Below are 23,115 nucleotides of genomic sequence, written 5' to 3'. Positions count from 1 at the left end.
AGTTCTAACTCTGAAATTCTCAAAGTTTCCTTCTTTTTCTTATGAGAAGAAAAGGAAATTATTTTCCCTCTCATTGCTGCTTTTCCGGCTTCTCAAAGAAAGTTTCTGGCAAGTCATTATTTTCTAGATATAAGGACCATTCTCTTTGGAAGTAGCTGATAAACTCAGTATCTTTAACCCTTTAACACCTAAGCCTCAAACAGGCTGCCTGGATATATTTAGTTGTTTTGGCTGTAAATGTGTCAGAAAATGTGCTATAAATAAATGCTTTTACACCTTTTTCCAGGATTACCTCTGCTTTCAATATCTGGCAGTTGTTTAACATTACTGCATATTGTCAGTGTGTAATAAGAGTTCAAATAGGGAAAAAAACAAAAACGAAAGTAGATTTTCAAGGTTTTTATGAAATGAGAAACTCTGAATGCCATTAGACAAAAGGTTACACATGTCAAATGTGAAAGTTCAACTATTATACATCTGCCCCAGAAAGTTTGGGAGCCTTGGACTTTAAGTTTTTGTTTTATAATCCATTTTCTTCAAGAAAGTCCACTCGTTTTGTCCTCTTTTGTCCTCTTTCTGCTCTTTTCCGCTTTTGCGCTGCGTGACTCAGCAAAGTAAAGTCTCGTCTGTGTTTGACCTGTCGTATCTCACGATTGCAGCAGCCTACCGTAATAAGCCTTATATGAGTGCAAAGGCCATTCTCTCTACTTTCAGGAACTGTTTGAATGATTTTTATAGCACAAATGGTCTAGGAATTACGGTAGTTAGAACAACGCATGTAAACATCTGTCGGCGCCGACATGGTCGGTGTTATAATGCCGTATTAAATCTCCACTTTCTAGTTGCTTGTTTATTGCTCTTACTTCTCTGACATGTCATTCATCAGCGAGCTGCTAGTTAAGAAATAATCTAATCTAGAATAGGAATGGTGAACTGAAGAGAAGAAGGTGTATTCTCTTAGTGTGGGATGGTGAGAGCGCCAAGCATCACAGAGACCAAAATCCTTCATGTACTGTTTTACAGTTTCTGAGGATTTCCAGACTCGATGAGCTCCTGTGGTACTTTGTTTGTCCAGTATAATGTTAAAATCACCTCCTATAATTAACGTGTTATCTGAGTGACCATAGAGTGAGGCGAAGAGGGAGTGAAAGAAGGAGGGATCATCTAAATTTGGACCATATATATTTGCAATACATAACATTTTTAATAGATAATGTAACTATTATAAATCTGCCTTCTGGATCTATGATTGTATTATCTATGTCAAAATTTAACCTTCTATTAATAAGAGTTGCTACTCCTCTCTGCCTAGAATTATAACAAGCTGAATACACTTGTGGAAACTGGGTTGTTGAGAGAAGATCTATTGTTGAATTTGATAAATGAGTCTCCTGGAGTAATATTATATCTGCTTTCATTTCTTGCAAACGATTAAAAATTTTTAACCTCTTTTCCCTTGTGCCAGCTCCACGCACATTCCAAGTGACAAATGTGAGTTAGTTCATGAACCAACCACAGAAAGGAGGGCTATATGCATATTACTGAAGCCTGTGTGCGTGCATCCCACTGCTTCTCTGCGTGCATGTGCATCTGCCAGCTGGTTGTGACAGGGATGTATATGCACTTGTGCTGTTCTGTGTGTTCCTGTGAATCATGAAAAGTGCTGATGTGTATATAATATAATGACAAGTGTTACCGTTAATCGTTAAAGGGTCGGAGAGAAGAAGTGTAAAGAGTGAATGAATGAAAGTATAAATATTTGGGTGCGTCTAGTTTGAATCTGCTGTCTCCCCGGAACTATGTCACCTACAGCATTAGCGTCACTTACCTGCCACCAGCGTCACCTACCCACCTACTATACAGTGTTTTGTGATCATCTCTGTTGAGACATTTGTGTGAACAGAAACTGTACACTCAAAGAAAACACAGTAATGATCAGACAGGCACACATCACACACAGTAACCTTGGAAACACCCAAACCCTTCGAAATTACCAAGTCTAGAGTGTGTCCTTTAATTTGTGTGGGCTTTGTTATATGCTGAGTCAGCCCAAAGTTCTCCAGACTGTTACCCAGATCTTTAGTCGCTTTGCCCTGAGGGTTGTCTACATGGATGTTAAAATCGCCAACAATAATTACACAGTCAAAATCCAAACAGATTGTAGCCAGCAGTTCACTAAACTCTTCATAAAATTCTGCGCAGTGTGTAGCATATGTAATGCTGATGCTATGGTTACAGGTATGATTGACCAGTAGTATTTGGTAATGCTAGGCTAGATCAGAAGTTTCTAAGGTCAAGTCAAGGAGGATCACAGTTGTAAATAAATCACACACATCGAGAGGACAAGAGTGCAGTAAGTAAAATGTATTCACATATATACACTATTTACACATTGACATAAAGGAAAAACTGGTTCAATGTTGAAATGAACTTTTTCTTCTGAACATAGTTCAGAAACTCGTATAACCAAAGTCTTATACCCCTTTCTTGGACTGTCTTTTAGTTGATGATAGTTAATACAGTAAGTGTACTGCAGTGCTTCCTACCAAATCAGAGATAGAACCATGCGCAGTTCACATTCCAGATCCTTTCCAAATCAATCCCTTCTGGTAGCTCGCCATCCCAATTTATGATAATCCTGTATGAGTTGTACTCCTGGATCCTGGGCCTGGAGAATCTGATCTCAGACCCTGGGCTTAAAACCTCTCCTTGAAACCTGGCCAGTCCCCGTTCATAGTGGCCATGTACCGTGGGATGGTATCAGACACAGTACACACATCTACACCTGCAGAGATCTACGGCATTTCCCCACAGTCCCACGTCTGCTCTCGCACTGAAAGAACTCCGCCATATTTGTAACAACGAGGCAAAAGTCTCATCAAAGTCTCACGCCAAGTCTCATGGGAAATCTCGCAAGAGTTTACCCTTAGACTCCGAAACATTGGGTTACAAGTGCCCTGGTGGTCTCTAGAAATTTAGATATTTTATAATACGCTTTCAGCTGAAGAGCCCTGTATTCAAAAGAAGTTTAGTCTGACCTCACTGATAAAACTAAAGTTGGGAGGGGTTGACTCTATCAGAGTGGCTGCGTTATCTTGGTTTAACCAAGTTTCTGTTAAAAACATAAAATCAAGGTTGTGCTCAGTTATAAAATCATTAATTAAAAATGTTTTCCCTGCTAATGACCTAAGATTTAATGAAGCTAACTTAATCGGTTTGGAATTGTTTACCCTATGTTTGGGGGCACGCTGTGGCTCATGGGGTATGTTAACTCTACTTAGAAACATTTTAGAAAGCAGCTCTCTGAGTGTGTCTCAAACCGCGCACTTACATTAGTGCACTGGAACGTAGTGCGTAGTGCACACTAAGCACTACCTTCTGTAGTGCACGCTATCGTGGGTAAGTCCCTGATCCAAATTGAGCACTAACGTTTTGCACTTACCGGTAATGACGTACCAGCTTAGCAGCGCCGCTCCGTTAATATACTTTTTTTTTCTTCCAAAATCCAAAATCAGGTTAACATACGTGTTTGCATGTCATCATACTTTTATGCTATTAAATGCCTTTTAAAAGGCCTCATTAGTGAAACAAAGAACCGTGGCCTCCACTGGATTAATCTATCTCAGTTGATAACAATAGAAACCATCAGCACACGTTCATGTGTCTTTGAATGTCTCCCCCATACTTGTTAGTATAAAGTGCAATTTAAAACACTAAAAAACAGCTTTTAAATAAGCAAAGATATCTTAACTGAAAAAAAGTATTTTACATTATACATCTGTTTTCATTGGTGTTTACACTGATACCTTCACGTCTGGCAACAGGAAACCGATTATACTAGAAACCATCATTTAAAATATGAAATGCAGTAATGAAGACGCTAAAACAGGGATGCTGAAAACATTTTATTTAAAATTTTTATTAAATCATTTCTCTCTTGCCGCCTCCTCTTCTCCACAGCAGTGTCCTAACCCGCAGGTGGTAAGTGCCTCAGTGCCACTGCTGGCTTGGTGGTTTGATGCCACAGCGACCTACGGTGAACACAGAATGGCAGGTTATATAAAAGCAAACATTATTATGTACTTTATGGGTACTTTGCAGACGTTTATTTAAAGTGATGTACAATAAGCTACGGCTTTGTCAGCGGTACCATCGAAACGGGCCGGTTCTCTAACCAGTGGTGTTTCCTAATCAGTTTTCAGATCAAGGACCATTTTGTTTACGCCAGAGACCCTGCAGTGCTTAATCTGGAGGTTCAATGATCATGAATAAACATACGGAACCTATAGTATTAATCATTTTTAATACTTATAGCCCATCTACATCCGCGAAATCGACAATAAAACTGCTAACATTTATGTTGCTAACTCTACTGCAGCCTGCAACAAATGATCAGATCCATAACTGTCATCAGGGATAGAAGAGATAAGGAGCATGCTGCAGTTTATATTAGAATTTTGATCAAATATCTTCATACTTACAACAGTAGAAAATAGCCTCCGTCTGCATCGGTACCGCTGAGTCGGTGGCTGCCAGCTCTGAAAACTGGTTGAAAGTCCCTCCCCTTCCGCTACGTCAGCAAGATGGCGTCCGTTTAATGCATGTAGTGTCCATCGTTTCGCACTAGATTTTTGGCCGAGTTTAGGGCAGCATCCTGGTACTTTCAGTGCACTGAGTTTTTACTGAAATTTCTGTGTCAGCACACTAAGCACTTAAATGTAGTGTTCGAAGTATAGAAGTGCGCGATTTGGGACACACCCTCTGTGTTCTGACCAAGCTACTTTTCTCCTTCTGTTGCCAAACAGTACAGATATTTTGAACCTTCTAATAAACAGGGGTCCAGCTGGACCTGGGAAAAATCATGACTGCCGTTATCTACGCAGCCTGGACCCTCCATACATCCGAAACATGAAACTGGCATGGTGGTACAGGAGGGGCTGGGTGCCCTCCTTTCAGCCGCTCTGGTGGGGGGTTTATGGGGGACAAAAGCATACTGGGGCATGGGGTTAATTTGGTCGCAATAGTGACCAGCTCCTTCATCTGGGAGGTGAAGTCCAGAAGGGGTGGGGAGGATGAGGAGAGGGAGGGTTACTTGGATGGAGTATGATGAGATGAAGGGGGTGGGTCCTCGTTGAGAGCTTTGGGGCTTTCTTTGGGAGGGGGCTAAGGGTGGTTTTTCCTTAAGGCTTCCTCTAGGCTCTGTCTTATCACTTTGTTTTGGTCTCTCTTGTCTGTTGTCCTTGTCCGAGGGAACAGAGTGTCTGTTCAGAAAACAAAACAGGTTGGAGGCGAACAGCTCTACTCCTGACCTGTTCAGGCAGAATCCATCCATCTTAAAAAAGTGCCTGCAGTCCCAGGAGAAGCTGAAGTTGTCTATGAAATGAACTGGATGTGTGGTACATACAGCCGACAGCCATGCATTCAGACTAAACAGCCTACTGAATCTCTCCACTCCTCCTCTGATGGGAGGGAGAGGGCCACTGATGAATATCTGGGCATCCAGACAGCTGATCGTATCCAGCAGTTCAGTAAAATCACAATTTAACAACATCATTCGACCCCACATGCAGGATGAGGTTTTCCACAGTTGGGTGTGCCGCCACAGTTTGCGTAATTTTGTCTCTTACATCTGATACCATATCCTTGGGAAAGCACAGTACTTTTGTACGTTTTCCACTAGGCTGGGCAATATATCGAGATTTTCAAATATATTGAGACTTTATTAGACGCAATATAGAAGGAGGGAATATTGTTTATATCGAGATATCTTGTTTTGAGTTAAAAGCATCTTTTCTTTTGCATTTTGCACAGCTGTATTTTTGTTATGGTCATTAAAAAGTATTTTTAATTTATTTTATTTTAGGAGCATTTAATTTAATATAAAGGTACTGTAATTTCAGTCAGCTGTTTTAATGTACTGTGTGCTGCTGATCCTTAATAAAAGTATATTTGGCACTAAAGGCTGTAAATTAGAACTGTCTTTTTGGTGACTTGACAAAAAACATATATAAATATATCGAGATATATATCGTATATCGTGATTCAGGTAAAAAATATCGATATAAGATTTGGTTAATATCGCCGAGTCCTATTTTCCACATACATTTCTCACGTCTCTCACACCGAAGTCACCAACAATCAGAGTCTGAGGCCCAGCCATTTGCTTTTCTTGTCGCCTTTTACTTTCTGACTTGTTCTTTGGTCTTACCCTGGTGTGTAGGGAGATTTCATTTTGGTCATCGGATGTAGATCCTCTGCCTGTTACTCCCATTTCCCTATAAGATGATTTACTCTTTGGCTTTGCACCAAGAGCATTCCAGAGAGGACTATTAGTGAGAGCGTTATTACCTTGTACATTGTCCTCCTTTTTCTTTCCAGCTCAGTTTGTGCTAATTAGCTGTGTGTTAGCACAATCTTGTCTACTGTTTTTTATTAAAGGCAAGGTTGTTTCATTTCCACACAATTCATTCACTTCCACATTCACCTCGAGCTGTTGAATCTTTGTTTCCAGCATGTTGGTCCTCTGTAGAAGTATGTGATAGTCATCTGTAGAGAAGGGAGGCATCTTGCAGCTAGCTAGCTTTAGCACCTGAGTAACTGTAGATAAGGCTTCTGCTATTTGTAGGCCACACTAAGGTGACACTGACAAGATCGTAAGAGTCTTTAAAAAACTAGCTGTATCCAACCAAATCTACCACAAAATACAGTCCCAGTGATTAATGAGTATCCAGGAGCCATTGCTTATGAGTTTCTTGAGTAGAAAAATAAGAATATTGGCAGAAAAATGCAAGCAGAGGGGAGAGCGAAACAGCAAGCGTCAGTAAGGGGACAGAAGCAGGAAGCCAAAAAACAGATGCAAAAAAGTTATGCTCAATGTTAAGGTACAAGGCATTATTTTTTTCAGTATACATAGACCTAGAGTAGCTAGTTGAGAAGATATTTGGCATTACCATTGATTATATTATTATTATCATTAGCTTAGATCATTAGCTTATATGTGATTTATTATAATTTTCCTTTGTTGAGCATTTATCTAAGTGGTAAATATTCAAACAAAAATAAACAGAGAAAGTTTGTATTATGTTACAATGAGTAAATGCAAATAAATGATAAAACATACTAGTTTAATGAACTTAAATGTGTCAGGCTGAGATATTTTTAGTAATGGAAAGTATTTATCAAAATGGCCCAATGTGACGAATATATCACCACACCGATCTTTGACGAGCAGTGGTAATCAAAAAATCATTTATGAAATGTGATCTATGTGGTCTGTTTGAACTATTTTATATTCCATATAATTTCCTCCAAGTGAAGGTGGGTCTGGCTTCTTGTGGGTTAAGCCAGCATAGAGCTCCACAGCAGTATGTGATGGGGTCAGGTCCCACTGATCCCAAATACAGAGATGTCACAGAAGAATTCTCTGATGAAAACAAACACAATGAATAATGTATTCAAAAATAAGAATAGGATGTGTCGTCTAAACAGAACATGTCGCAAAATTAGCATTGTCTACTATGGTAATATTAATGGCAAAATGAATTAGTTTTAATAATATTTTAGTATTAAAAGTCCAGTGTACAGTATACCATCTTCATTTAACTAAATTATTTAAATAAGGACAGCGAACGTAGATAAGCCTTTCTGTCAGTGTGACATTTTAAGTGTTTACTGTGGTAATGCAGACTAGTTTCTTTCCACCAGGTCCCCATAGCTATTGTTTGTCTCAGACCAGCAGCTGTGTGATCTGGAAAAAAATAGTCTGGAGACATTTCGTTTTCACGTTGAAATCAGCGTCAATAAAATGTAGCGCGACATTGATATACGGCTCTGGTGCGGCTTGATCACAGGTCCGTAGCGGTGGCGAAACACCGGACAAGTTCACAAGAAAATGACGGCGACGGAGCGACATCGCCTCCCGTGTGTCCAGCCGTTAACTGAGTTTGCAACTCGTGCTGAATAAAACTAAACGGTCGGAGCAGTGGGAGGAGTCTGCAGCAAAGTGCTGCAATGCCAGTGGCGCTTGATTTGCAACTGAAAACAGCACAAGAAGAAACTGCGAAGGACAAAAAATGATCAGACCATTTCATTTTTATGATTGTTGAAAACCCAGATCGTAATTTCGATTAAAATTTGATTAATCGCCCAGACCTATATTGATCTTTGTTTCTATCAGCCTGGCATATTTACAACACAGCACAACTGTATTGTGGCTGTATTATAATATAAGATTTACTTTTTTTCTGTTAGCTTTGCTCAGAAGGACCAAGTGTGTCAGAATGACTGAGAGTGCATCCACAGCAATGGATCTCTCAGAGACGGAAGAGGTTAGTAAAGTATTTCATTTTATTTTACCTTTATTTTACCAGGTCAAATGGCTTATGTAATAAAAGGGTGTGAGAAAACAACACAATATGACATATACATGTAATGTATTTTGAAAATTACAAATTTCCCTGTGGTTTTATATTTTTATAATTTATCCAGGAGTTCTTTGATGCATCAGATGAGTTTGAGTTTAAAGGTAAAGAAGGAGACTCTCATGCCTCTGGAGACTGCAGTGGACATCAAAGTGAAGATGCCTCTGTAAATGTAACTACAGGTAAATCTGACTTAAAAATCTGATACTTGGACTGATAGAGCTTCTATTATTAGTGAAGTGTGAATGAATTTGGCAAAACAGATGTTAGATTTATTTATAACAAAGGGAAAACAAGTTTCTTCTTGTGTTTTCTTTTACATTTGATGTTTGTAAAAGACGTGTTTCATAACTCTTTACTGACTGAAACCTTTTCTGCATTTGTCTAACAGAACCTCTTCCTCCAGTTGAAGTGACAGTCTCTAATATCAGCACAGAGTCTCTGTCTCTGCAGTGGGACTCTCCTGCTGCTGAAGTGGAAACTTTCATTGTAACATGTTGCACTGAAGGAGAAACTGTGGAGGAGTTGAAGACAAAAGCAAACTGTGTGACGTTTAGTAACCTGACCCCAGGAGTGTGTTACTCCCTTAATGTTTCCGTACAGCTGAAAAATGGAGCAAGATGCACACTAGCTGAAAAATCTGCCAAGACAAGTAAGTAAAATAAATTAGTTTTTATAGTCTTCCTTGAGCGTTAACTTGAATCTTTGAAATATGATAAAGGAACACTGTGACAGAGGTAAAAAAATAAAATAAAATAAAAAAAAGTTTTTTTTTAAATTGGCTCCTTTTGGTTCCCGGTAGTGGGGAGTGGGCCTCCTTTCCTGGGGAGTGTGGAGGCTTTCTTTTAGGTTTTTTTTTTTTTTTTTTTTTTTTGTCGTGTGTCTTATGTGTTTTATGTCTTTGGTACTTTTGTTGCTGTCATGATACATCTTGTTGTTGCTGTCTTGGTTACTTTTTTCACAAATTCTTGATGATTGTCAGCTTAGTTTATTTGTAAAAGCTGTAAGACTCTGTTATGTGTATGTACAAGTGTAGTAGTTGGTTGTGTAGTGTTCGGTTGGACTGAAGAAATGTTGCTTCAATCTACAGTGTTCTTGTCTCCATTTCCTTTTTCCTACTATTGTTTTTAGTTCTCTTTATTGTTCTCCTTTTTTTCTGCCCCCTCTGGTCAGATCCAGCAAGAATGCATAAATTCCACAATTCCAAATAAATAAGGATAAGCAATACATTTAACAAATAAATAATAAAAAAAAAAGAATATTAAGAGGAGTCTTATACCCTTAACGCTCGGTTTTGATGCTAGAGCCAGTAAAGAACCTGTTTTGTTTTCCACCAGACCGAGCCAAGTCAGTGCTGTGTGATTACGTCATCTAAAACGTCTTTATGAAACTGAATACACCTGACTACTGAGGAAGAACGGAGAATCTCACAGATTGTAAAAATGGAGAAGATTGTTTCCCTACAAATATTGCTCTTGGCCTTCCAAACTTGTGTCGATTTTCACCAATGGACAAGTCATCTGTTACATGTTGTCAATGTTTAATAACCAAGTGAAGAGAACTGCAACTATGTTTAAGGAGAAAGATAATTATTCAAAGTCAGTTTATGATATTGTTCTAGCTATTGTTAGCTACAACATGTAGCTTAACTTAGCATTGACTTTCTACATATCGATTACATATGAGCTATACAAACGTAATGACATTCTTGTTCGTTTTCTTAGATATTTTTTAAGACAGATTGTGATTGGGAGGTCTCCTGTAATCTGGGCACAATCACGATCAAGATACTGGTGTGACTCCATTATTCCAGATTTTACCACACAGCAGTTAATGCAAAACGTCCGTGTGTCACAGGATCTTTCCAGTACATCTGTGATCAGACCAAACCCTTCCTTTCTAATGAGGACACAAACTATGTATCCCAGTCCACGAGTGGGTAGAAACTGCCATCTGGAAACTGTCTAACGGTGGTGAATACAGGACCATCAGCCATCTTTCTGGTGTAGATCTGAGCACAATGTTCAGGTGTGTCCAGAAGTTTTGCAATGCTGCCATTAAGGTGCTTCTTCCAGTTCATATTGTGATGCCTCAAAGTTTTTGGAGATGGCCACATATTTTAAAAACCACCGGAGAGCCCCACAGTGTGTGATTGCTATAGATGGCAGCCACATTCCAATCATTGCACCAGAAAAATATCTCAGGGGCTAGTGCAACCGCAAAGGATGGCATTCAATTGTTCTGCAAGCAGTAGTGGATGGGAAAGGACTCTTTTGGGATGTGTGTGTTGGCTTTCCAGGGAGTGTGCATGATGCTAGAATCCTGCGTCAGTCTGGTTTGTGGAGACTTTTCAGCAGTGGTCAGTTACTGGAGCAAAACAAGGTCACAATTTCTGGTTGTGAAGTTGGACATTACCTCATTGGTGGTCCCGCTTACCCCATGCAAAAGTTGCTGATGAAACCCTTCTCGGACACAGGTAGACACACCCATGAACAATAAACCTACAACTAAGCTGTGCATGGTCAGTTTTGGAAATGTCTTTTGAGAAGTTAAATAGGAGATGGAGGTCCCTTCTGAAAAGATATGACTGCAAACTGGAGCTGAACAAGAAAATGGCCATGGTCTGCTGTATAATCCTCAATATTTGTGGGGAGCATGGAAATATATCCAGACTTCCACGATTACTGTCAGCCTCCAGTTCAAGCAATACATGACCATGTCAATGTTAAAGGGGCTGACACCAGGTCAACTTTGAGTATTTTAGTCTTGAGGAGCAATAATATATATATATATATATATATATACAGAGAGAGATAGAGAGATAGGTAGATAGATAACTTCATCCATCACCAAGGGGAAAGTAAGTTGTCCTCGCAGTCTGGTAAAGTACACAAAAATACAAAAAAAAGCACAATAAGATAGAGTAAATAAGTAGAAAAATAGAATAGATACATTTAAGGGCACTTGTGAGTAGTGTTAATTTTTTCATCCATTTTTAAATTTAGCCTCAGTTTTAGTCCAGTTTCAATTGTGCTTATTAGTTTTTATCGCATTTAGTCAACCTCATCCTGTTTTTGTGTAAAGTTTTAGTCGATTAACATAGTTAAACTACATTTAACAATCCCTTTAAAACTCATACTTAAAACATAACTAGGCGACATCGCCTCCCGTGTGTCCAGCCGTTAACTGAGTTTGCAACTCGTGCTGAATAAAACTAAACGGTCGGAGCAGTGGGAAGAGTCTGCAGCAAAGTGCTGCAATGCCAGTGGCTCCTGATTTGCAACTGAAAACAACACAAGAAGAAACTGCGAAGGACAAAAAATGATCAGACCATTTCATTTTTATGATTGTTGAAAACCCAAATCGTAATTTCGATTAAAATTTGATTAATCGCCCAGCCCTATATTGATCTTTGTTTCTATCAGCCTGGCATATTTACAACACAGCACAACTGCATTGTGGCTGTATTATAATATAAGATTTACTTTTTTTCTGTTAGCTTTGCTCAGAAGGAGTTTGACCAAGTGTGACAGAATGACTGAGAGTGCATCCACAGCAATGGATCTCTCAGAGACGGAAGAGGTTAGTAAAGTATTTCATTTTATTTTACCTTTATTTTACCAGGTCAAATGGCTTATGTAATAAAAGGGTGTGAGAAAACAACACAATATGACATATACATGTAGTGTATTTTGAAAATTACAAATTTCCCTGTGGTTTTATATTTTTATAATTTATCCAGGAGTTCTTTGATGCATCAGATGAGTTTGAGTTTAAAGGTAAAGAAGGAGACTCTCATGCCTCTGGAGACTGCAGTGGACATCAAAGTGAAGATGCCTCTGTAAATGTAACTACAGGTAAATCTGACTTAAAAATCTGATACTTGGACTGATAGAGCTTCTATTATTAGTGAAGTGTGAATGAATTTGGCAAAACAGATGTTGGTTGATTAATAACAAAGGGAAAACAAGTTTCTTGTGTTTTATTTTACATTTATGTTTGACTGTAAAAGACCTGTTGCATAAGTCTTTACTGACTGAAACCTTTTCTACATTTGTCTAACAGAACCTCTTCCTCCAGTTGAAGTGACAGTCTCTAATATCAGCACAGAGTCTCTGTCTCTGCAGTGGGACTCTCCTGCTGCTGAAGTGGAAACTTTCATTGTAACATGTTGCACTGAAGGAGAAACTGTGGAGGAGTTGAAGACAAAAGCAAACTGTGTGACGTTTAGTAACCTGACCCCAGGAATGTGTTACTCCCTCAATGTTTCTGTACAGCTGCAAAATGGAGCCAGATGCACACTAGCTGAAGTATCTGCTGAAACAAGTAAGTAGAAAAAGAAATAATAATAATAAAAATAACAATAGTAATAATAACAATAATAATAAAAATAATGATAAAAATAATAATAACAACAACATAGAAACAATAAAGTAACAAAGATAATGACCTTGTTTTTATAGTCTTTTATGAGTGTTAACTTAAACTTTTGAAACGATTAAGTTTCTTCTTGTGTTTTCTTTTACTTTTTTTTTTTTTACTGTAAAAGACGTGTTTCATAACTCTTTACTGACCGAAACCTTTTCTGCATTTGTCTAACAGAACCTCTTCCTCCAGTTGAAGTGACAGTCTCTAATATCAGCACAGAGTCTCTGTCTCTGCAGTGGGACTCTCCTGCTGCTGAAGTGGAAACTTTCATTGTAACATGTTGCACTGAAGGAGAAACTGTGGAGGAGTTGACGACAGACGCAAACTGTGTGACGTTTAGTAACCTGAGACCAGGGGTGTGTTACTCCCTCAATGTTTCCGTACAGCTGAAAAATGGAGCAAGATGCACACTAGCTGAAGTATCTGCTGAAACAAGTAAGTAAAAAAAGAAAAAATAATAATAAAAGTAATAATAATAATAATAACAATAGTAATAATAACAATAATAATAAAAATAATGATAAAAATAATAATAACAACAACATAGAAACAATAAAGTAACAAAGATAATGACCTTGTTTTTATAGTCTTTTATGAGTGTTAACTTAAACTTTTGAAATGATTAAGTTTCTTCTTGTGTTTTCTTTTACTTTTTTTTTTTTTACTGTAAAAGACGTGTTTCATAAGTCTTTACTGACCGAAACCTTTTCTGCATTTGTCTAACAGAACCTCTTCCTCCAGTTGAAGTGACAGTCTCTAATATCAGCACAGAGTCTCTGTCTCTGCAGTGGGACTCTCCTGCTGCTGAAGTGGAAACTTTCATTGTAACATGTTGCACTGAAGGAGAAACTGTGGAGGAGTTGAAGACAAAAGCAAACTGTGTGACGTTTAGTAACCTGACCCCAGGAATGTGTTACTCCCTCTATGTTTCCGTACAGCTGAAAAATGGAGCAAGATGCACACTAGCTGAAATATCTGCTGAAACAAGTAAGTAGAAAAAGAAATAATAATAATAAAAATAACAATAGTAATAATAACAATAATAATAAAAATAATGATAAAAATAATAATAACAACAACATAGAAACAATAAAGTAAGAAAGATAATGACCTTGTTTTTATAGTCTTTTATGAGTGTTAACTTAAACTTTTGAAACGATTAAGTTTCTTCTTGTGTTTTCTTTTACTTTTTTTTTTTACTGTAAAAGACGTGTTTCATAAGTCTTTACTGACCGAAACCTTTTCTGCATTTGTCTAACAGAACCTCTTCCTCCAGTTGAAGTGACAGTCTCTAATATCAGCACAGAGTCTCTGTCTCTGCAGTGGGACTCTCCTGCTGCTGAAGTGGAAACTTTCATTGTAACATGTTGCACTGAAGGAGAAACTGTGGAGGAGTTGGAGACAAACGAAAACTGTGTGACGTTTAGTAACCTGACCCCAGGAGTGTGTTACTCCCTCTATGTTTCCGTACAGCTGAAAAATGGAGCAAGATGCACACTAGCTGAAGTATCTGCTGAAACAAGTAAGTAAAAAAAGAAAAAATAATAATAAAAGTAATAATAATAATAATAATAACAATAGTAATAATAACAATAATAATAAAAATAATGATAAAAATAATAATAACAACAACATAGAAACAATAAAGTAACAAAGATAATGACCTTGTTTTTATAGTCTTTTATGAGTGTTAACTTAAACTTTTGAAATGATTAAGTTTCTTCTTGTGTTTTCTTTTACTTTTTTTTTTTTTACTGTAAAAGACGTGTTTCATAACTCTTTACTGACTGAAACCTTTTCTGCATTTGTCTAACAGAACCTCTTCCTCCAGTTGAAGTGACAGTCTCTAATATCAGCACAGAGTCTCTGTCTCTGCAGTGGGACTCTCCTGCTGCTGAAGTGGAAACTTTCATTGTAACATGTTGCACTGAAGGAGAAACTGTGGAGGAGTTGAAGACAAAAGCAAACTGTGTGACGTTTAGTAACCTGACCCCAGGAGTGTGTTACTCCCTCTATGTTTCCGTACAGCTGAAAAATGGAGCAAGATGCACACTAGCTGAAAAATCTGCCAAGACAAGTAAGTAAAATAAATTAGTTTTTATAGTCTTCCTTGAGCGTTAACTTGAATCTTTGAAATATGATAAAGGAACACTGTGACAGAGGTAAAAAAATAAAATAAAATAAAAAAAAGTTTTTTTTTAAATTGGCTCCTTTTGGTTCCCGGTAGTGGGGAGTGGGCCTCCTTTCCTGGGGAGTGTGGAGGCTTTCTTTTAGGTTTTTTTTTTTTTTTTTTTTTTTGTCGTGTGTCTTATGTGTTTTATGTCTTTGGTACTTTTGTTGCTGTCATGATACATCTTGTTGTTGCTGTCTTGGTTACTTTTTTCACAAATTCTTGATGATTGTCAGCTTAGTTTATTTGTAAAAGCTGTAAGACTCTGTTATGTGTATGTACAAGTGTAGTAGTTGGTTGTGTAGTGTTCGGTTGGACTGAAGAAATGTTGCTTCAATCTACAGTGTTCTTGTCTCCATTTCCTTTTTCCTACTATTGTTTTTAGTTCTCTTTATTGTTCTCCTTTTTTTCTGCCCCCTCTGGTCAGATCCAGCAAGAATGCATAAATTCCACAATTCCAAATAAATAAGAATAAGCAATACATTTAACAAATAAATAATAAAAAAAAAAAGAATATTAAGAGGAGTCTTATACCCTTAACGCTCGGTTTTGATGCTAGAGCCAGTAAAGAACCTGTTTTGTTTTCCACCAGACCGAGCCAAGTCAGTGCTGTGTGATTACGTCATCTAAAACGTCTTTATGAAACTGAATACACCTGACTACTGAGGAAGAACGGAGAATCTCACAGATTGTAAAAATGGAGAAGATTGTTTCCCTACAAATATTGCTCTTGGCCTTCCAAACTTGTGTCGATTTTCACCGATGGACAAATTATCTGTTACGTGCTGTCAATGTTTAATAACCAAGTGCAGAGAACGGCAACTATGTTTAAGGAGAAAGATAATTATTCAAAGTCAGTTTATGATATTGTTCTAGCTATTGTTAGCTACAACATGTAGCTTAACTTAGCATTGACTTTCTACATATCGATTACATATGAGCTATACAAACGTAATGACATTCTTGTTCGTTTTCTTAGATATTTTTTAAGACAGATTGTGATTGGGAGGTCTCCTGTAATCTGGGCACAATCACGATCAAGATACTGGTGTGACTCCATTATTCCAGATTTTACCACACAGCAGTTAATGCAAAACTTCCATGTGTCACAGGATCTTTCCAGTACATCTGTGATCAGACCAAACCCTTCCTTTCTAAAGAGGACACAGATTATGTATCCCAGTCCACGAGTGGGTAGAAACTGCCATCTGGAAACTGTCTAACGGTGGTGAATACAGGACCATCAGCCATCTTTCTGGTGTAGATCTGAGCACAATGTTCAGGTGTGTCCAGAAGTTTTGCAATGCTGCCATTAAGGTGCTTCTTCCAGTGCATATTGTGATGCCTCAAAGTTTTTGGAGATGGCCACATATTTTAAAAACCACCGGAGAGCCCCACAGTGTGTGATTGCTATAGATGGCAGCCACATTCCAATCATTGCACCAGAAAAATATCTCAGGGGCTAGTGCAACCGCAAAGGATGGCATTCAATTGTTCTGCAAGCAGTAGTGGATGGGAAAGGACTCTTTTGGGATGTGTGTGTTGGCTTTCCAGGGAGTGTGCATGATGCTAGAATCCTGCGTCAGTCTGGTTTGTGGAGACTTTTCAGCAGTGGTCAGTTACTGGAGCAAAACAAGGTCACAATTTCTGGTTGTGAAGTTGGACATTACCTCATTGGTGGTCCCGCTTACCCCATGCAAAAGTTGCTGATGAAACCCTTCTTGGACACAGGTAGACGCACCCATGAACAACAAACCTACAACAAAGCTGTTTTGAAAATAGATTTTGGGAGGTTAAATAGGAGATGGCGGTCCCTTATGAAAAGATATGACTGCAAACTGGAGCTGAACAAGAAAATGGCCATGGTCTGCTGTATAATCCTCAATATTTGTGGGGAGCATGGAAATATATCCAGACTTCCACGATTACTGTCAGCCTCTGTATATATATGCAGAGAGAGAGAGAGAGATAACTTTATCCATCCCCAAGGGGCAAGTAAGTTGTCCTTGCAGTCTGGTAAAGTACACAAAAAAGTAGAAAAACAGAATAGATACACTTAAGGGCACTTGTGAGTAGTGTTAGTTTTATTGGCCATTTTTAAATTTAGCCTCAGTTTTAGTCCAGTTTCAATGGCGCCTTTTAGTTTTTATCACATTTAGTCAACCTCATCCTGTTTTTAGTTAGTCTAGTCGACTATAAGTCGAGCATTTTAGTCTTTATTTTAGTCCAAGAAAACATTTTATTTGTCTAGTTTTAGTCATCAAAAACTGTCAACATTTTAGTGTAGTTTTAGTCAGGACAATCATTTTACCCTTTTACTTTTGTCAGCAGATAATATTGAATGTTAGTAGTATATTACATTGTTAGTAGTAAGTAGAACATTGTTAAATCTAGTTTAACATTGTTAAACATGGTTTAACATAGTTAAACTACATTTAACAATCTATTTAAAACTAATACTTTAAACATAACTATCCTATTTTATGCAGAAATAACTGCAGACATTTTTATGTTTACATGCATTTATTTATATTAATATTGATGCCAATTCAAATCAGATGTCCTTGTGATGGTAACCTGAAGACATACAGAACAGCATTTTATGTCACCAAATAAATACATTGGGATGCAAACTCCTAAAGCAGTGGTTCCCAACCTTTTTTAGCTTGCAACCTCGTTTTGATATCACAAAACTCTGGCGACCCCAGACATTCAAAAACCAGACAATTTTATTTATTTTTATACCACATTTAGGCTATTTCATGTATGAAAATGTAGGTTAAAGTAGTTTTGAATTAAGTGTGGCGTATTATTTTATCTAGATGATTTTAGTACGTTTTAGTTTTTAGTTTTCATCCATGTGTAGCTGCCTAGGTGTATGTTGTTAACTGTAGTTTGCTTGCAGCTCCTAGATTAGCTCATATTTCTGTCTGCTTGCAATCCAACTGAAAACATAGTTGCCTGATCAGTATAACGTATCTAAGTTAGCATAAATTCAACTTCACACACAATTCTATCAGCAAGTGGCTACTCTAGCTACAAGCTACGAAGCTAGAAAGTTAGCCAGCGGTTTGCGGTTGGTTTAACGTTATTGCTGGAACATTACAGCCATTGGTTTAATATTATAAACCACCACCAAACTTTTTGTTAACTTACTATGATGTCTTTGTGGTGAACTGCAACGTGTCTCTTCAGGTTTGTTGTGGTTTTCCAGCTACATTTCCAGACAAAAATCAAGGATAAAGGTTTTTTTCTCCTCGTCAATGAGAAAATGGGTCCACACATCACGTCTTCTCTTTCGCTCGGACCCCGTACAAAGCATGACCATTGATTTTTCTTTTTTTTTTTTTGTCATGAATCCGCCTGTCTGTCCCATGTGTTTGTGATGTATCTTGATCTGGAGATGTGGAAAAGTTGGATCTCAGGCAAAAACGTCTCTGGACGCTGACTTGAATAATAAAAAGAAGTTTATTACAAAAGTTCAGGCATCAGTACAGATTTCTGCAGAAAAATCCAGAGGTTCCAAAACCAGAACGAAGAGTAGATGTACAGTTCTGTCTCATGTAGGTATCCTCCATACATAGATCAGACACAAGTTTACATATAGGATGTTCGTGTACTTACAACACATGTTTGTGTGTAAATCCAGTCTGTAGGACAGAGAACCTTATATGGTAAAACTTGAGTGTGTATCATAAAAATACTATGCTTAGAAAAAAAACGAATTCTGTACAAGCTGACGAAGATAATGGAAGATCCTTCACACCCTCTACACAACGCCGTGACGAAACAACAGAGTGTGTTCAGTGGGAGGCTTGTTCAAGTCCGATGCAAGACAGAGAGATACAGAAGATCCTTCCTTCCAGCAGCTATCAGGCTGAAGAACAAAGCCCTTAATTAATTAATGTGATTGTTTTAAAAAAAAAAAAAAAAAAAAAAAAAAAAAAAATTACTACTACTACAATATTGAATTTCCCTTTGGGATTAATAAAGTATTTTTCATTCATTCATTCATTCTTAGATCCCTCATTTGTAAACCTGCCCGCTGCAGGTTTGAAAGGAGATGTGTGTGTGTGTGTGTGTGTGTGTGTGCGTGTGTGTGTGTATGTGTGTGTGGCAGAAGAGCCGAGGCGGAAGTGAAGGAGACAGGATTTGACAAAATCATATAACAATCATCAATCATATAACAATATAATTTTTGTCTCATCTTTGTTTGTGAACTAATGTGTCCACAGATTTTAGCCCAGTTTTTATTTAGTGAACTACATTTTAATCTCGTATTTATTAGTCCGTGAAAATGCATTCTGATTTAGTCCCAGTTATTGTCTATTATTTGGGGTTTTAGTCTCGTGTTGTCTAGTTTTCGTGTGCGTTGACGAAAATATTTTCTTATGTTTTCATTGACGAAATTAACATGAGATGATAATATAATACTAATAAAAGTGACAGTGTAATAATAACACTATATGATTGTAGCTGCAACAATATTTGCTTATAATAATAATAACATAATAGCAAGAGTAATAACAATAGTAATAGTATTAGTAGTAATGATCATACTAATACTAATAATATTAATAAGAAGAAGAATAGTAATATATATACACATATACATTTTTCCTAAATATACGTATATTTAGCATGTGCAAATATATATCAAATGCAATGTGATGGGTAACAATCTAGCATCTCATTTATTGTTTACAAGTCATTGCATACTATAAGATGGTGTACATTTATCAATAAAGATTAACTTATTTGGGTGTTTAGCCTGACTTTGGTTTGTATTTGTTATGAGTATGAGTATGGTCGGTACTAACAGTTTTCAAATATTTATGGTAAAGACTGATCTCAGTAAAGTAGCTGGGATTTAGTGTTGAAGAAAACCTTTAAAATGCACAGGTAATAAAGACCAGGTACTTTCCACACTAATATCCTTTTACCTAAGGTTTTCCACGCGTGTTGGTTGATATGGTCAGTGAGAACAAACAACTTCTCTCAAAGTCAAGATATTTATTTTTACAAATAATTGGAAATGTGCACAGACTTCAGGGTTCTGAGACTATCTCACCCTCTCTGGTTACAGAGGAAGGAGTTCTGCTGCTGATAGCCAAAATCAGAACCCCGCTGCTTTCCCTGAACCCAGTAATTATACCTTTTAATTTTAATTATAAACAGTGATTAGACGCTATAACAAACTATTCAGCTGTTGCAAGGCAGATTTTTTTCTGCATCTTCTGTTGTCAGACTCGTCTGTCTGCTTTGGCTCTATCTGAGGTGCTGGAAGTACGGCCAAAAGCATTCATATGTCGCAGGCCAGACATTTCCCCTAATACCAGTTTGAATCTTTAAATGTCAGCTTATCCTTTTCTTCACTTAGAAGCAGAAAGCAACATGTTAACCCACACTTACATAATGTTCATGTTAAGTGTGTGTTATTTTTCCCCAACTTGCAAAGCTGCAATTAAATATTTTAATGCCATGCACAAGTTATACATTCAATGACAAATTTAAAATAATATCTAACAGTAGCCTGATCTATGATGGTGTGAAGAACTTAGTATGGTTCTGTTTGAATACAGTCATTTTTTATGTCCAAGGACATCAGCCCATATACAGGAAACTTCAACAAAGACTAACAGTATCTATACAAATCTTGATTACTTTCGAAGTACACCAGAACACTTAAAGTACATAATGGCTTTAATGCACTTTTTTTAGTGGATTGGTCATGTTATTATTGTCTGCTATACAAAATCAGGAAAAGGAGGACTGGGTTCCAAGGGAAGGTGAGCTGCACGCCACAGACCACAACGTTTTCTCTTTTTCATTTATATCCAGTGACATCTACGCTATGGAAGGCCAAAACCGTCATAATCAAAACTAAATAAATAAATGAAGAAATACATAATTAAATATGTGTTATTTTTAATATTTTTTATTAGTTTATCCATTTATTCATCTATTTTAGTTTGCCAACTTTATTTTTATTTTCACACTTATTTTTTTATTTCCACATTTATTTATTTTTTCCCATGTCCATTTTAAAAAAAATCTTCCCCCATTAATTTTATTTCCTGCTTTATTTATTTATGCATTTATTTTTACCTTGATACATTTCCACTTTTTACACATACACACATTTACTTTGCCTCACTCCACATTTATATTTTCCTCACGTATTGTTCCCTCGAGTGTATGCTGATAAGGTGGGCGTTTCTAACCTCCGTGTCAACCAATCAGCTATCAGGCTCTGCTCTGTGTCCTTGTGTAAACTTGCCAGCTGAATCAAGCTAACTTTGCTACACTAACTTGAGTGATTCCGTGATCTTTGGTGACTGTGGAGTGTTCATGTCCACTATCCAAACAGCTGCACGCTGGCTGCTACCGCTTTTAATATAGTTTATAAATGTTGGGGGTAGGGGGGAAGGGGGGTGGCGTGGGTCCTGGTGGGCAGTGGGGGGAGGGGTTAGGGCTCATGAGGGGTGGAGTCTGCTTTCCTTCTCGCTCTCTCTTCTCCCGCCGGGGACTCCTTCAGGTGGGTGGGTGCACTGTGCCTTGGGCCCGACCAGGATATGTGTGTGCAACCTGAGGCTCTCTAGTGCCCTGGTGTGGTGGCGTGGGCTGCCGGGGGTGAGTGGGCGTCCGGAGTGCTGACGTGTTGGGCTCTGGGCCGGGCTGGGCAGGGGCGTCCCCCGCTGATGCTTCGGAGTGCGGCGTAATCACGGCCCCCTTGCAAGCACACATTTCTTCCTTGTTGCATGTCCATCCGCTTCTGACTAGATGTTGCTGATGTTTGTGTGTTGGTACGTTTCTCTGCAGGTACGTTTGATGACTACTGTACTTTTTCCCGTTGCATTTAATTTTAAATAGCTCGTCGACTGTCTTTCTGTCTCAGCAAGCAAGTAAGATCACGTATCCGTTGATCGTGACATAAAGATACTGGCATGTCCACCGTGGTGTTTGAAGGACGGAGATTTAACGTTTGTGGACCCTGACCATTGCTGGTTGGGACGTTGCGGGACGACAGAATGTTGCTCCATTCTCGTTTCTCCTGGACTGACGGAGCCCAATAAGCCTGCAAGCTGCTTTCACAACGATGCGCCGTCACAGACGTGATCTGGCGTGTCTGCAGCCCGGCGAGTTTCTGTTGCCACAGTTACCAACTAGCGTTAAATCAACAATTTACAACAATAAGGCTATTTGACCAGAACTTCTTTTATAGGTGTCCATATGGACACCCTACAGCCAAATAAGAATCGAGTATTCACCCAGACCATTCACGTTTTAATCACACAAAACAACTAAATGATGTCCCAAATACAAAAGCTGGTCTGTTACAGCTTACATGGTGTATGTACGTCAGAATCAGAATCAGAATCAGAATCAGATTTATTGCCAAGTAACTTCCATTCCAAGGAATTTGTTGTGATTTGACGGTGCCTACATATAAATAAATAAATATGAACCATAAAGATATGAACAAGCCAACTGAACATATAACATTAAGACTGAAAAACTATATAAGAGTGGAAATAAATAGTTATGTACATAAAAATAAGATAAAAGTAAGTAGTGTATGTACATGAATGTGCAGTCTGTAGTATAAAAATGTACAAGTTGAAGTGACCAATGGAGGGGGAGTGTGTTAATAAGTTAGTCAGGTAAGTCTTTAGGTGAGTTCCAAAGCCTGATGGCAGAGGGGAAGAAACTGTTTTTGTGGCGGGAGCTTCTGGTTCTGATAGACCGCAGCCTCCGGCCAGAGGGGAGAGGGTCCAGACGGTGATGGAGGAGGTGAGGATGGACTCCATGATGGCAGTGTAGAAGTGGACCAGCATTGTCCGTGGTAGATTGAACTTCTTCAGCTGCCTCAGGAAGTACATCCTCTGCTGAGCCTTTACAAACAAAACAAGACAAAACAGAGCGCACCAACAAATCGAGGCAGCCATCCGCGGCGCCATCTTAACTTTGCTTTTTCACTTGAGGTGCACATTAATCTGTGCAAACATACGCATATTTTTCTTGTATTAGGAGTTACCACTAATGTGAAAAGTCTGCAACCAGCCCACGGTGGCAAACCGCTGAGACTGTTGAGGA

General features: G+C 38.1%; 1 protein-coding gene across 3 annotated transcripts in view; it reads left to right on the top strand.

Moving 5' to 3' along the window:
* LOC121639462 (interferon-induced very large GTPase 1-like) overlaps nt 1-23,115 on the top strand; it is a 49,570-nt gene that overhangs the window by 17,514 nt on the left and 8,941 nt on the right. For all 3 annotated transcript variants that reach the window (XM_041984699.1, XM_041984698.1, XM_041984697.1), the window contains 10 exons: nt 8,251-8,327; nt 8,488-8,602; nt 8,812-9,072; nt 11,920-12,002; nt 12,163-12,277; nt 12,486-12,746; nt 13,023-13,283; nt 13,575-13,835; nt 14,110-14,370; nt 14,665-14,925. In XM_041984699.1, coding sequence (XP_041840633.1) covers nt 8,251-8,327; nt 8,488-8,602; nt 8,812-9,072; nt 11,920-12,002; nt 12,163-12,277; nt 12,486-12,746; nt 13,023-13,283; nt 13,575-13,835; nt 14,110-14,370; nt 14,665-14,925 — 1,956 coding nt within the window. The remainder of the gene's footprint in view (nt 1-8,250; nt 8,328-8,487; nt 8,603-8,811; nt 9,073-11,919; nt 12,003-12,162; nt 12,278-12,485; nt 12,747-13,022; nt 13,284-13,574; nt 13,836-14,109; nt 14,371-14,664; nt 14,926-23,115) is intronic.

This window comes from Melanotaenia boesemani, chromosome 5 (assembly GCF_017639745.1).
Source record: "Melanotaenia boesemani isolate fMelBoe1 chromosome 5, fMelBoe1.pri, whole genome shotgun sequence".
Lineage (NCBI taxonomy): Eukaryota > Metazoa > Chordata > Actinopteri > Atheriniformes > Melanotaeniidae > Melanotaenia > Melanotaenia boesemani.
Note: the sequence above shows the minus strand (reverse complement) of the source record. Positions and strands in the feature narration are given on the sequence as shown.